Source organism: Prionailurus bengalensis, chromosome D1 (genome assembly GCF_016509475.1).
Source record: "Prionailurus bengalensis isolate Pbe53 chromosome D1, Fcat_Pben_1.1_paternal_pri, whole genome shotgun sequence".
Lineage (NCBI taxonomy): Eukaryota > Metazoa > Chordata > Mammalia > Carnivora > Felidae > Prionailurus > Prionailurus bengalensis.
Window position 1 is genome coordinate 66,749,195 of NC_057346.1, and position 15,865 is coordinate 66,765,059.

Below are 15,865 nucleotides of genomic sequence, written 5' to 3' on the forward strand. Positions count from 1 at the left end.
CTAGTAAAATGGGTGGAGTGATTTGCTGGGATTCTCTCATAACTCCTATTGTGCCAGCACAGAAACACCAGGAACAGCAGAATAACCAGGGTCAAACTCTTTCTAAGTTGTAAACTGACCCCGAACAACTGAGGATTAGAAAGAAAAGGTTGCCTGACTGCGTGGCTTCTAAACCAACCTTAAACCTCGTCTCTGGGCCCCCAGAGCCCACTACAGAGTAGGCGTCAGGAAACGTTTGAAAAATGAATATAAACCTTCCCTCAGACGCCCTTCCCTGCCTCCCCTCCCCCTCTACATCCTCTCTGGCTAGGAACTGCGCTAGCATTGGAGCCCCAGCTCGGGACTTTTCCGGCTCTAGTTAGTTCTCCTCAGACAGTGGCGCGTCCGCGGGACTGGTTGGTCCAGGGCTCCCTTTTTCTCTGAGCAGCGCGGACTGGAGCTGGGAGGCTGCTCTCGCCGATTCTCGTATTTTAACTCGGAATGCGGGTCTTGTTTAGGGGCACGCGAGCCCCGAAGGTGGCCCGAGACGGTCTGGGGAACTCGAGAGGCATGCGGGGTAGTGCTCTGCGTCTAAGCCTGCAAGAAGGCCTGTATTCCCGCCCGCAGGAGTGGGAAGTCCAGTCCACCCTAACGCTCCCACCCTAGTGCGCGAGGCTGCGGGCAAGCAGCGAGTGGGCGGGGCCTGGTGGGGGCGGGGCCTGCCACGGTCAGGTGACCGCAGGGCGGGCGGCGGCGGCGGCGGTGGCGGTAGAGGGGCGTCAGACTCGCCCCAGGGTCGGCGAGGGAGGCTGGCAGTCAGGATAGACACACCGCGGCCATGGGAGGCTTGAAGGACGAGCTGCTCAAGGCCATCTGGCATGCCTTCACCGCGCTGGACCTGGACCACAGCGGCAAGGTCTCCAAGTCCCAGCTCAAGGTGGGCGCCACCCCCCCCTCCCCCCTTTCGCTTCGGTCCCCCACCCGGCCCCGACCCGGTGCGCGCTCCACTGCCCCGGCTAGTGGTGACCCCAAGGAGGGGAGGGCAGGAATGCGGCCCGGCGGCCTGCTCTGGGCAGAGTGGCCAGAGACCAGGATTTTGCTGTTCTGCTTTCCTCTTGCCTTCAGGCCGTGCCCTCGGGCCGGCTGTTAGTCTCCTCAAGGCTCTGCGTGACGGTGGGGGGATGAGGGGGGTGAGGCAGCGATGGGGTCTGGGCGAGCCGGGCTCTTGTCGGCGGGGGGGCGATCCAGAAAATCTCCTATTCGGACAGGGCTGTGGTAAACTCCCTTAGACAACATACCCAGATTACTGCTGCACTCTGGAAGAGGAGGGACTTACCCAAGGTCACTGGGCTGAGCCTTCTGTGGAGCGCACGCTTCACACCAGGGCAGCCCTTGAAACGGCCAGCTGCACCCCAGGCATTCTGGCCGTTCGGGGGGGGGGGGAGGGAGAAGTTCCCAGAGCCCGGTCTCCATCCGCTTCAACTTTGGGAGCTTTGGTGGGGGGGACGGTTTCTGACTAGTGAGGAAGACCTCCTTGCGTAGCGTCCTCAGGTCAGTCACGCGTGTGCTGTGCCCCGCAGGGACCTTGGTTCCGGGTGAGGAGCACTGATCTTTCTGGCAGATCTTTATTGGGACTGCCAAAGACCCCATCACTGAGAGGGTAAGGTGTAAATAAAGGAATGCTTGTAAGTTGAGTAACCCCAAGCAGGGAAAGTGGCACTTAGCCAGGAGAAATTGGCAGCTTCTTGGAAGTATAAAATATAGAAACGGACAAGAAGACCCATTCACAGGCATTTTCTAATATGCACATTTTGGATCTGAATGTCTGGTTTTCTTAGCCTCTTCTGGGAATGAATTTATGAAGATTGGGTTTGCTTTGTTTATTTTGTGCAGTAATCAGGAGGTTCTTATGAGTGTGGTTTTTAGGCCAGTAGGATTTAGCATTTGCTTTCCCTCCCCCTTCCCCATCTTCCTTTCCTCTCCTTCTCATTCATAAAATCATAGTCTGGAAGGGTTCACAGAGATCATTCTCCTAATCTTTATTTTACTTTTAAATTAAATTAACATTCAATGAAGTTGACTTTCTTGGTGTACAGTTCTATGAGTTTTAACACATGTATAAAATTTTATAACTACTACCAAAATCAGTTTTCCATCAGATCTGTCATCTCAAAAAGCTTCATGTTGCCCTTTCACCCCCAGTTGGTGAGAGGTGTATTCTTAATTGCTTAAGTTTTGTCTTTTCCACAGTGTCATGTAAATGGAGTCATTCAGTCTGTAACCTTTTGATACTGGCTTCTTTTACTCAGGGTAATGCCTTAGAGATTCATCCATGTTATTGTGTGTATAAATAGTCTTTTTTATTAAGTAATCCATTGTATTGTTGTACCCAAGTTAATCCATTCACCCTTGAACATTTGTGTTATTTCCGCTTTTTGGTGATTATGTATAGAACTGTGTTTTGCTTTTTTTTTTTTTTTTTAAGTTCATTTATTTGGCGGGGGCACGAGCAGGGGAGGAGCAGAGAGAGAAAGAGAGAGAGAGGGAGAGAGAGAAGGGAGGGAGGGGGGGAATCCCAAGCAGGCTCCATGCTGTTAGTGCAGAGCCCAATGCTGGGCTCAGTCTCACAAGCTGTGAGATCATGACCTGAGCCGAAACCAGGAGTCAGAATCTTAACCTACTGGGCCACCCAGGTGCCCCTATTGTTTTTACTTTTAATTTACCTATACCACTATATTTAAAGTGGATTTCTTCTAGATAGCATGTAGTTGGGTCTTGTGTTTTAATCCATACTGACAGTCTCTATCTTTTAATTGTGTTTAGACCATTTACATTTAATGTAATTATTGATATGGTTAGATTTAGGGCTAACCTAAATTTTATTTTTATTATTTTATTATTTGGTTTCTGTTTTCCAATTTTTTGTTTCACTGTTTCTTCTTTCCTTCTTTCTTTTAGATTACTTGAATATATATATATATATATATATATTTAAAAATTTTTTTTTAACATTTATTTATTTTTGAGACAGAGAGAGAGAGAGAGCATGAACAGGGGAGGGTCAGAGAAAGAGGGAGACACAGAATCTGAAACAGTTTCCAGGCTCTGAGCTGTCAGCACAGAGTCCGATGCGGGGCTCGAACCCACGGACTGCAAGATCATGACCTAAGCCGAAGTCAGAAGCTTGACTGACTGAGCCACTCAGACGCCCCACTTGAATATATTTTAATATTTCATTTTAATAATACTGAATTTTTGACTATATTTCTTTCTGTAGTTTTTAAAATGATTACTCTAGGGGCGCCTGGGTGGCGCAGTCGGTTAAGCGTCCGGCTTCAGCCAGGTCACGATCTCGTGGTCTGTGAGTTCGAGCCCCGCGTCGGGCTCTGGGCTGATGGCTCAGAGCCTGGAGCCTGTTTCCAATTCTGTGACTCCCTCTCTCTCTGCCCCTCCCCCGTTCATGCTCTGTCTCTCTCTGTCCCAAAAATAAATAAACGTTGATAAAATGATTACTCTAGAGATTATAATATATACCTAACTTTTCAGTCTCCTTAAAATTAGTATTTTACAACTTTAAGAGGAATGTGGAAACTATATCACTATTTAGGTCCCTTTACTCTCCCTGCTTTATGTTGCAGTTGTCATATTTATTAACTTAGACACATTGAAAATATTAACAATATTAAAATTTTTTGCTTTGAACCACCAATAAATTATTTAATTTAATTTTAATTTAATTTTATGTATTTTTTAATGCTTATTTATTTATTTTGAGAGACAGAGAGAGAGAGGGTGAGAGAGCAAGCATGTGCAGGGGAGAGGCAGAGAGAGGAGAGAGAGGATCCCAAGCAGGCTGACTGTGCTGACTGTGCAGAGCCTCACCTGGGGCTTGAACCCATGAACCATGAGATAATGACCTGAGCCAGAACCAAGAGTCGGATGCTTAACCGACTGAACTATCCAGGCGCCCTATTTATTTATTTTTAAATGTTTTTTCTTTTTTTTTAAAAATTTTTGAGAGAGTGAGGGTGCATGAGTGTGTGAGCAGGGGTAGGGCAGAGAGAGAAAGGGAGACAAGGATCCGAAGTGAACTCTGAGCTGACAGCATAGAGCCCAGTGTGGGGCTCGAACTCTTGAACCATGAGACCATGACCTGAGCCGAAAGTCAGATGCTTAACTGACTAAGCCACCTAGGCACACCTAAAGTTTTATTTATTTAAGTAATCTCTACACCCAACATGGGGCTTGAACTCATGATCCTGAGACCAAGAGTCACTGAGCCATCCAGGTGCCCTCATTTTTCCTCTTTTAATTGATGACATAAATGAGATGTTTTTTTTTACTTTTGTTGCACTCCATTCAAACTTGTCCTTATGGCTGCTTATAGAAAAAGAGGATTCTTGACTGAAAGGCTTGGCAAGAAGCATTAAATCCCAGTACATAAGATGTTGATAATGCAACTATGCAATTGTATTTTGTTTGTCCCTTGTCTACTTAATTGAGAGACTTTGGAATTGATTTAGTTCTGTCCATCTTGCCAGTGTTTCTGGAATGGAAAATATTAAAAAAATTCTATTTAGGTCTTTCCTTTTTGTTTTGACTTTGAAGTTTGATGTTCGCTGATTTATTGGCTAGGAGTAGAGTTTTTGCCTTAATTTATTCATTCATTCGTTCAATACAATACATTCATTCATACAATAACCTTTTGTGTGTTTACTCTGTGTAAGGTACCATGTTAATTTCCTAACAAGAGTAGAATTTTTAGGCTCTTAAGAGTTAATATCTCCTTCAAGGAAATATCATATAATTGGTTTTATTAAATACAGACTGAAAATTATATATCCAAAACAAGTGTTAAAATTTATCACTTTGTGAAACTGTATGGGCATTTTAAAATATTTTTGACATTTGTCTTTTCGAATTACCTTCATAATATTTGACACAGTGAATGGATATTCACTAACTATGTAATGGATAATTCATGTGTTAGATACTGTGTCCAGTGCTAAGGATGATAGTAAAGGTGGCAGGGGGGAAAGCCAAATACAAATCTTTGCCTTCAAAGAGTTTAAATTTTTGTAGGTAAATTAAGAAAATAATCAACCATTAGAGAAGGTTGGTATTCCCTTTCTCTCTCCCTTTCTTTTTCTTTTTCTTTTTTCTTTTTCTTTTCTTCCTTTCTTTCTTGATTATATTACTCAGTTACCTTATCCTTAAGCAATGTGAAGTGTGGTGGTAGAGATAAGAAATAAGTATTATTGGATAGAGGATGTTGAGTGGATTAGAAGATAAGGGGCCATGAAATTTTAGAGGAGGAGGTGATTACTTCTTACTGGTGGGATTATTTTATGAATAAAGCTCCTTTGAAATGAACTCCTAGGGAAGACAGGTGGGATGTGATTATATAGAAATGCAGGATTCTGTTCATTCATGTTCATTCTATTCATTCATGCATTCATTCATTCAATGAATATTTGTTGACTGCTCTTAGCCCCAAGGCATCCCTGTGAAGTATTGCAGCTGACAGGAATTAATCAGGCATTTATGGGGACCTCTGTACAATTAATTAATTAATTAATTAAAGTTTATTTATTTAGAGAGAGAGAGCGCATGAGCCCATCCATGAGTGGGGAGGAGCGGAGAGCAGGGGAGAGAGAGAATGCCAAACAGGCTGCATGCTGTCTGTACAAAGCCTGATGGGGGGCTCCATCTCACAATCGTGAGATCATGACCTGAGCTGAAATCGAGTGGGATGTTTAACTGGCTGAACCACCCAGGCGTTTGTTCCTGTCTAATTTATTTTGATTGCAGTGTAGAATATAAGTGTGTGTGTACGTATATATAAGAGAGAGTTATTGCTGGTGATAAAGCTATAGAAATAGATTGCAGTTAATATGCATGGAAGACTTTGAGTACCAGGCTAGTTAGGTAGGTGCCATACAGCCTGCAAGTTTTCTGAGAGGTGATGGGCCATGATCATCAGTACACTTTAGGAAGTCACTTGGGCTGTAGCATGTGTACTAGGTTAGAGTGGATTGGGCATACTGGAATTAGGAAACTGTTGCAGTAGCCCAGATGAGAGGTAATGGAGACTGGAGGTGGTAAGGATAGACAAGTAGGGGATGGTGGGTGAAGGAATTTTGCTGTCTACTTGCCTGGGCTCATGACTGGGTATGAAGAGAAATGAAAAGGACACAGTCAGAAATGTTTCACATTTCAGCTGTGGATGACCAATGGATAGTAGTGGTTTTTAATAGAAACAGGAAAGTTATGAAAAGGAACTGCTAGAAAAGAAACGAAAGTTAACTTTGAACATGTAGGGTTTTGTTTATTTTATTTTTGAGGTCCTTGTTGGAGGTGATGTCCTTGGCAAGGGTGGGGCTGTCTGTACAGGATCTGGTAGTTGAAGCTTGGGAAAAGGAGAGGAGAGATTAACTGACGGTCTTGGGCAATGGCTAGAGTAGGTGGTGAGAGGAAGAATAGAAGCCAAGGGACCAGAAATGAGAGCAGGAACCACTTTGGGGCAACACTGGAGCTGAAGGAGAAGAGATTTCAAGGAATACATGGTCTATTATCTTTGAGAGTTATTATTATTATACATGTATTTTGGAGATTGTAAAGTAATGAGATTGATTCTTTCCTGCCATAGCTTATGAACTACATATTTCTTCTCTAAAGAGAAGTTGTGAAAAGTTTGGAATATTGGCATCATCTTGGGAATAAATTTATTTTTGCTTTATTTATTTATTTTGAGAGAGAGGGTGCAAGTGAGTGAGGGCAGAGAGAGAGAGAGAGAGAGAGAGAAAGAGAGGCAGGGCTCACCCGAAGTGGGGCTAGTGTTCACCCAGTGCAGGGCTTGAGCTCACCTGAAGCAGGCCTCGAACTCACGAACTGTGAGATCATGACCTATGCTTAACTGACTGAGCCACCCCAGTGCCCTTAGTTTTTACTTTTAAGGAGATTACTTTGCAGTACGGTAATCGTTGAGATAAATGTGTGTTTGAGTCACTGCTATAGCTACTAAATATTTTCATTTAGGGTCCCAAGTTTAGTACAAAAGTCTTATGTTTTATACTTAATTTTTATTAATTAATACCATATTTTTAGGTAAAACCAAAATTACTACCTCAAGAATTAAAAAAAATTTTTTTTTAATGTTCATTTTCTGTTTTTGAGAGAGAGACAGCACATGAGCCAGGGAGGGGCAGAGAGAGAGAGGGAGACACAGAATCCAAAGCAGGCTCCAGGCTCTGAGCTGTCAGCGTAGAGCCCGACGCAGGGGTTGAACTCACAGACCGCGAGATTATGACCTGAGCTGAAGTCAGACGCTTAACCGTCTGAGCCACCCAGGCGCCCCACTACTTCAAGAAATTTTGAAACTTGAAATCCAAAGAATAAATTAACAATATAATATTATAATTATATAATTATTATTTTGTTGTTGCAAACATAGACTTTCATTAAATTTATCAATAAGATAAAAATATGGAACACAGAATTTGAAAACCATCTGTGACTTGCATAAGCTACTATAGAGGCAAAGATGTTAGGGTTGTTTAGTCACACTGGTGCTTCCTTGTTGAGACAACCAGGTATGAGGTCTGCAGAGGTCAGTATCTTATTGATTTTCATTAATGTACTCCCCCAACCCCCTGTTCCCTGCACCCTCCAAAAAACGGGGGGACCACTTCTGCCTCACATTTGTTAACCTTGATTCTTTCTCCTTCTTCTGCATTCCTTGTGCCCTCCTTGGGCTTTTTCCTTAGAATCTGTGCACCCTCTGCAGGAGACCTTTTTCTCTTGGGCTCCACTTGTGGCCTTTCTGGCTCCCCACCTGAGTTGCAGCTGTACAAGTCTTTACCCCACCAACACTCGGCCTGAGTACCCCCATAGAATTCATCAGCTATATTAGTTTAATTTGCAATTGGATTGTTAGAAGGCAACTCATTTTTTAAGTTGTCGTATTGATTTGGTGTTACTCTATTTTTCAGGCCGGATACAGGAGGACATTAAACTGAATTATTTTATTTTTTTAAATGTTTATTTATTTTTGAGAGAGTGAGCAAGCGGGGTGAGCGAGAGAGAGAGGGAGACAGAGAATCCCAAGCAAGCTCCGCACTGTTAGTGCAGAGCCTGATGCAGGGCTTGAACTCATGAACCATGAGATCATGATCTGAGCTGAAATCAAGAGCCAGATGCTTAACAGACTGAGCCACCCAAGTGCCCCTGAATTATTTTTGAGAGAGAGACAGAGTGTGAGCAGGGGAGGAGCAGAGAGAGAGGGAGACACAGAATCTGAAGCAGGCTCCAGGCCCTCAGCTGTCAGCACAGAGCCCAACGCGGGGCTCGAACTCACGAACCGTCATGAGATCATGACCTGAGCCGAAGTCAGACGCTCAACCGACTGAGCCACCCAGGCGCCCCCTGAATTATTATTTTAAATTAAGCTTTTCCTATGTGTACTGATCTACTTGTTGGCTGCTGAAGTAGATATCAATAGGCTAATGGTGGGGAAAAAAATCTTCAGAAACACATTCTCACTTGCTTTTAAACTTGTATTTATGAATAGTCTTTCCTTAGAACAAACGATAAGACTATTTTTTGTTTTGAATGCAATTTTAGTATATACTATAACTGATGTGAGGTTAAAAGCTATTGAGAGATTGGGGTGCCTGGGTGGCTCAGTCATTTGAGTGTCCAACTCTTGACTTTGGTTCAGGTCACGATCTCATAGTTTGTGAATTTGAGTCCTGCATTGGGCTCTGCATACTGACAGCCCAGGACCTGCTTGGGATTCTGTCTCCTACTCTGTCTGCCCCTTCCCTGCTGGTGCGTGTGTCCTCTCTCTCTCTCTCTCTCTCTCTCTCCTCTCTCTCTCTCTCAAAATTAATAAAAATAAACTTAAAAAAAATAAAAAAAGAAAACTACTGAGATTGGTGGAAATTTTCCTTTATATCTGTAGGCAGGTACTACTAGGTACATATAGATAGCTAAGTCAGTATTGAGTTGAATGGTACAATTTTCTTTCCACCTATTTTGTCCTTGGTTTAGTTTTGGTGTTTATGCTCTTGTTTTGTGTGTGTGTGTGTGTGTGTGTGTGTGTGTGTGTGTGTGTGTATTTAAAATTTTATTTTTAATTAATTTCTACACCTAATGTAGGGCTTGGACTTACGACCGAGAGATCAAGAGTCACACACTCCACTGACTGAGCCAGCCAGGTGCCTGTAATATATATATTTTTAATGAGGGACATTTGTATGTGGATTCTGTATGTTATGTATATGCCATCTGAAGCAGACATTGTTACGTTTAGGTTATGATGTAAATTTGCAGAAGTCAATGGAAATAGATATAGGGCATATTATTTGAAGTAGAGGCAGTAATTATTTTCTTCTCTACTTATTTATGTTTTAAAATGATCTTCAGATTATTTAGAATTTCAGTGGTCTTCCTGTAAGATAATAAATTTCCAGTGTTACTTAGACATACATGCAATTCTGACCTGAAACCATAATAATCCTAGAAGAGAGCCCAGGCAGTAATTTCTCTGACATTGGCCATAGCAACATTTTTTAAAAAATTTTTTAATGTTTATTTATTTCTGAGACAGAGAGAGACAGAGCATGAGTGGGGGAAGGGCAGAGAGAGAGGGAGACACAGAATCAGAAGCAGGCTCCAGGTTCTGAGCTGTTAGCACAGAGCTCAACGCAGGGCTCGAACCCACAGACCGTGAGATCATGACCTGAGCTGAAGTTGGATGCTCAACCGACTGAGCCACCCAGGCGCCCCGGCCATAGCAACGTTTTTTAAGGTATGTTTCCTAAGGCAAGGGGAACAAACACAAAAATAAATAATTGGGACTACATCAAAGTAAAAGGTTTTTGCATAGTGAAGGAAACAACAAAAATAAAAGGCAGCCTACTAAATGGGAGAAGGTACTTGCAAATGACATATCCGATAAAGGGTCAGTATCCAAAATATATAAAGAACTTATATAGCTCAACACCCAAAACCCCAAATAAGTCAACTAAAAAGTGGGCAGAAGACATGAACAGACATTTCTCTAAAGAAGACATACAGATGACCAACAGCCAAATGAAAAGATGTTCAACATCACGCATCATCAGGGAAATGCAAATCAAAACCACAATGAGATACCACCTCACACCTGTCAGAATGGCTGAAATTAAAAACACAAAAGGGTGCCTGGCTGTCTCAGTGGAGCATACAATTCTTGATCTTGGGGTTGTAGGTTCGAGCCCTAAGTTGGGTGTAGAGATTACTTAAAAATAAAATCTCTAAGGGACACCTGGGTGGCTTGGCCGGTTAAGTGTTCAGCTCTTTATTTCGGCTCAGGTCATGATCTCACAGTTCGTGAGTTTGAGTCCTGCGCTGGGCTCTACACTGACAGCATGGAGCCTTTTTGGGATTCTTTCTCTCCCTCTCTCTCTATTCTTCTCCTGCTCATGCTAGTGTGCACTCTCTCTCCTCAAAATAAATAAATAAGCTTAAAAAAAAAGTCTTAACAAAAAACCCTACAAGAAACAGCAAGTGTTGGCGAGGATGTGGAGAGGAAGGAACTCTTGTGTACTGTTGGTGGGAATGCAAACTGGTGCAGCCACTCTTGAAAATGGTATGGAGGTTCCTCAAAAAATTAAAAATAGAATTATCATGTGATCCAGTAATTCCACAACTGGGTATTTATGAAATTTGAAATACTAATTCAAAATATATATTCACCCCTCTGTTTATTGCAGCATTATTTATAAGAGCCAAGATATGAAGGCAACCCATGTCCTTTGATAGATGAAGGATAAAGATGTGCATATATATATCTATCTGTAGATAAATATATATCTATATGCATTTGCAACAACATGGTGGGTCTAGAGCGCATAATGCTAAGTGAACTAAGTCAGTCAGAGAATGACATACCATATGATTTCACTCATATGTGGAATTTAAGAAACAACAAATGAACAAAGAAAAAAACAAAACAGACTCTTACAAATAGAGAACAAACTGGTGGTTACCAGAGGGGAGGTGAGTGAGAGGAGATAAGTGAGGGGGATAAGTGAGGGGGATAAGTGAGGGGAGGTGAGTGAGAGAGAGATAAGTGAGGGGGATTAAGAGTACATGTATTGGGATGAGCACTGAGTAATGTACAGAATTGTATCACTATATTGTACACCTAAAACTAATGTAACACTGTATATTAATTTTACTGGGATTAAAAGAACATAAAAAAAAATACATGTAATTCCAAGAAGGTAAGATGATGAAGCCTGTTATTTAAACACTTGCACCTTAAAGAGAAACTTTGGAATATTTCATATATACATATGGTATACAATTCATAAAGTTCAAAGGGCATTTACAAAAGTGAAAAGTAAGTTTTTTCCCACCCCTGGCCCACACTATTTTCCTGCCCTGGAGGTAACCATTATAACGAGTTTGTTATGTTCCTTCTAGAGATCAAAATGTACCTTAAAATTAATACTCTTATTGTTATAGTAAATGTTCTTTTTTTTTTTTTAATGTTTATTTATTTTTTGAGAGACAGAGATACAGCGTGAGCCAAGAGGGGCAGAGAGAGAGTCACAGAATCTGAAGCAGGCTCCAGGCTCCTAGCTGTTAGCACAGAGCCTGGCACGGAGCTTGAACTCATGAAGTGTGAGATCATGACCTGAGCTGAAGTTGGACGCTTAACTAACTGAGCCACCCAGGCGCCCCAGTGTTGTTCTTTTAAATATAGCAAAGTGTAGTGATATTTTCTGCAACCTTTATTATAACTTTACTTTGCAATTATGGTTGCAGTGTGAATTACATGTCATTCCTGGAAATGTCTTGAAATAAGCTTATTGGCTGTGCACTTTTATCCTGTTTTTAGAAACAGAGTGTTTTGTTTTAAATTGTGCCCTTTTGAAGTAAAAGAGGATCTAAGTGGAAAAAAATTTTGGGGAAATAACATGGGTAGTTTGAAGAAAAAAATTTTTTTAAAGTTTATTTATTTTTGAGAGAGAGAGACACCAAGTGTGAGTGGGGGAGGGTCAGAGAGAGAGGGAGACACAGAATCTGAAGCAGGTTCCAGGCTCTCTGAGCTGTCAGCACACAGCTGGACGTGGGGCTTGAACTTATGAGCTGTGAGATCATGACCTGAGCTGAAGTTGGATGCTTAACTGACTGAGCCACCCAGGCGCCCTAACAACATGGGTAGTTTTAATCTTTATTCGTTTCTCAATGATAGATTTTCAACTAAATGTATTTTTTAAATTTTTTATGTTTATTTATTATTTTTGAGAGCAAGGGAAACAGGGCATGAGTGGGGGAGGGGCAGAGAGAGAGGGAGACACAGAATCGGAAGCAGGCTCCAGGCTCTGAGCTGTCAGCACAGGGCTTGAACCCACGAACTACGATATCATGACCTGAGCCGAAGTCAGCTGCTCAACTGACCGAGCCACCCAGGTGCCCCAACTAAATATCTTTTTAAAAATAATTTTTAAAAAATGTTTATTTTTAGGGGCGCCTGGGTGGCGCAGTCGGTTAAGCGTCCGACTTCAGCCAGGTCACGATCTCGCGGACCGTGAGTTCGAGCCCCGCGTCGGGCTCTGGGCTGATGGCTCAGAGCCTGGAGCCTGCTTCCGATTCTGTGTCTCCCTCTCTCTCTGCCCCTCCCCCGTTCATGCTCTGTCTCTCTCTGTCCCAAAAATAAATAAACGTTCAAAAAAAAATAAAATAAAATAAAAAATGTTTATTTTTAAATGAGCATGCAAGTGGGGGAGGGGCAGAGAGAGAGAGGGGGGACAGAGGATCCAAAGCAGGCTCTGCACGGACAGCAGCAAGCCCGATGTGGGGCTCAAACCCACAAACCATGAGGTCATGACCCAAGCCAATATTGAACACTCAACTGCCTGAGCAACCAGGCACCCCTCAACAAAATATCTTTCATTCTTTGCTTTCCAGTTGGTTTATGTATCTTATGAATAATGTCACATGTTCTGTTCCAATGTAGGCATTTAGCCTCAAAAAATGTTTAACTTTACTAGTTACAAAAGTAATTGAGCCTGGCCAATGTATCAGTTGAAAATACAGTAGTCCCCACTTATCTGCAGTTTTGGTTTTTATGGTTTCAGTGATCTGGAAGCAGTATGTGTGTATCAGAAAAAACACGTATCGATTTTTATGGTTTCAGTGATCTGGAAGCAGTATGTGTGTATCAGAAAAAACACGTATCTAGGGTTCAGTATTATCCATGGTGTCAGGCATCAACTGGGAATCTTGGTATATCTCCTGTGCATAAGTAGGACAACTGTATAAAGGAAGCAAGTTGCAGTAAAGGGCTTTTATTGTGTGAAACACAATGTAAAAATATGGTTAATTCTTGTGAACTTGGCATGTATATTTTCTCCCTAATCTTTAGTGTTACGTTTCTATTAATCAATGTGGTAGAAGTTATTTCTGTTGAGGAACTAAAAATCTGATTACAAAAAATGGGGTTAGGGGATTGGAATCAGGAGTGAGCCTATAAAAGTCTTTGTAAATATTTTTTATATTTACCAAAACAAAGCAGTAAAGACAGCTCTCCAAATAAAGAGCATGTAAGAGACATTTAGAAATCTTAAAATGGTAATAATGGATTCTGGGTGATTTCCTTTCTTCATTTCTTATTTGCTAATAACTTTTCAGTGGGATAACTTGGAAATTTGGGTTTTTTTTTTTGAAATAACATGTAAACTTATACTTTATTAAAGATAATACACAAACTGTGAGGCACTGTGTGTATGCATATGGCCCTCCATCTGAAGCGCTAGTGTGCATTTCTAACCTTATGACTCAGAGTTCTTAACCTTCTTGATCACCATTTTGTATTTCCTTTGGGGTCTCACTATAATCTTGAGGTACATAGTACCTGGAAGCTAGAGACAGAAGAGGCTTTGAATGACCTTTTCTCACTTACTCTGTGCCATCACAGAGTAGTTATGTTCTCATTCCCTCCCAACAGGAGGGTTTTTATTATATTTATCCCCTCAGTGGATAATTAGCAATTGGGACTCGAGATATTCCAACTTGCCTACACAGTCTCTCTTATGTGTGTCCCGGTTTCTTTCCTATAACATAAGTCTGAGGTAGCCCTTTGTCTCAGCTTCCTTTATCTTCCCCAGGGATTCATTTCATAAATCTATTTTTCTGCTCTGCTTTCTGCTTTATTTCCTTCATCTCATTGTACCTTCAGGTTCCTTTTTTTTTTTTTTTTTTTTAATTTAAACTCTGTGTCTACTTGAAACTTCAATTCTCAGAATTAATTGTGGAAACGTATTTAGGAGTAAATCTGCATATAGTTGAATTTCATATATAATGAGATCTTGTGATTAGGGAGACATTGCTACAATTTTGGAAAAACTGATTTTTTCATCTTAGGATTCTTCTGTGCCTTCTATACCTTTTGCTTCTTCAGGAATAATTAGCTTTGTTTGGTAATCAACTATGTTTGATTTGGATCAGGAGAGTGGTGTATGTGAACATGGTGTGCTAGCCAGAAGAAGTGATACTAGTTAGGATAAAAGTTGTTCTGGTTAGATGGACAGTATTGAAGGTATTCTACTTCATTGCATAAGCAGCTCTGGGAGGATGGAACATTATCTGCCTTGCCATATGGATGTTGGGCTACATTTTAGATATTTTTGTTCTTGGACAGAATAGATGGTTAACATACATTTGTTGGCTGACTATATTAGAACCAGTAGTTCAGACCTGATCCTGTAAAGCGGAGAAGTTACTAAACCTTTTGGGTAGATATAAAAGTGGTAGAGTTTTGAGGTTATTCTGATGATACGGGTGTGGTAATTAGAGGTGAGAGGCTGAAGATGGGGAAACCAATTGGGGAGCTCTGTAACAGTTCATGAGTAAGTTGATGAATGCCAGACTGGGATGGTGGCGGTAGGAATCAAAACAGATACGCTCCTTACCTTTATAGAACTTTTAGTCTTATGAATGATACAGACCGGTAAACTGGTAACTCAAATATAGTGAGATAAAGAAAGTACACATTTCCCCTAATGCTTGTGGAATCTATTCATGACACCGGCATATAATCAATTATTTCATTGGTGGCTGCAAGATAGTGATTTTTAAGATCAATTCTATAATTTTTGTATAATGACAAGTGTTAATTTTCCTACTCTGTTTAAACTTTCACCTAAAAAAAAAAAGTGCTGGAAGCATAGAAGAGGGGAACCTACCTTGCATATGGCGAGGAATGCTTCTAGAGGAAGAGACATTTGTCACTGACCTTAAGGGATGTGTCAAACTGGTCCATAAGAATGTCTGTGATGAAAGATTTGGAAAGTAATCCCTTGGAAATGCAGGAAAAAGTTCAAAGAGAGCACTAGTTGGGGAGTCAGGAAATTTGTCTGTGCTCTGATACTTGTGTGGCAATGGGAAGTCACTTCTTGCTGGGCTTGTTTTCTCATTTGTAAAATGTGAAGTACCAGATGAGATCTTTGAAGGTTAGCCTTCTAATTTAACTATGTTAGTTTGATGTGTTTACCACAGTCATATCCTGTTGAGTGTTTGCTATGCAGCAGCTCTTTGTTGGGGTCTCAGAAGGGAGAATGGGACCTGCTGCTGGGGGCAAGGAGCCCCTGTTTCCCCAGCGTTACATGCTCTGGTTAGCCCTAAGCCGATAGAGCACCTCACTCAGTGGAGAGAGGAGCTGGCATTGGGGATGCTGAATTAGATTTAGCAGTAGGGTAAACTGTAAGTAAAAGAGGTACAAGAAGAGGAGATTCCATAATTTTGTTGTTAAAGGAATGGTAGTGCCGAAGTCAGAATCAGGGTGGGAAACCTGTTTTGGGGAGAAGGATGATGAGTCCTCCTTTGGATTTTT

General features: G+C 41.6%; 1 protein-coding gene across 3 annotated transcripts in view; it reads left to right on the top strand.

Annotated features, from left to right (window-relative positions):
* Positions 1-365: 365 nt before the first annotated feature.
* SWAP70 (switching B cell complex subunit SWAP70) overlaps positions 366-15,865 on the top strand; it is a 79,648-nt gene continuing 64,148 nt past the window's right edge. For all 3 annotated transcript variants that reach the window (XM_043580623.1, XM_043580625.1, XM_043580624.1), the window contains exon 1: positions 366-916. In XM_043580623.1, the coding sequence (XP_043436558.1) occupies positions 818-916 (99 nt within the window). In that variant the 5' untranslated portion in view covers positions 366-817. The remainder of the gene's footprint in view (positions 917-15,865) is intronic.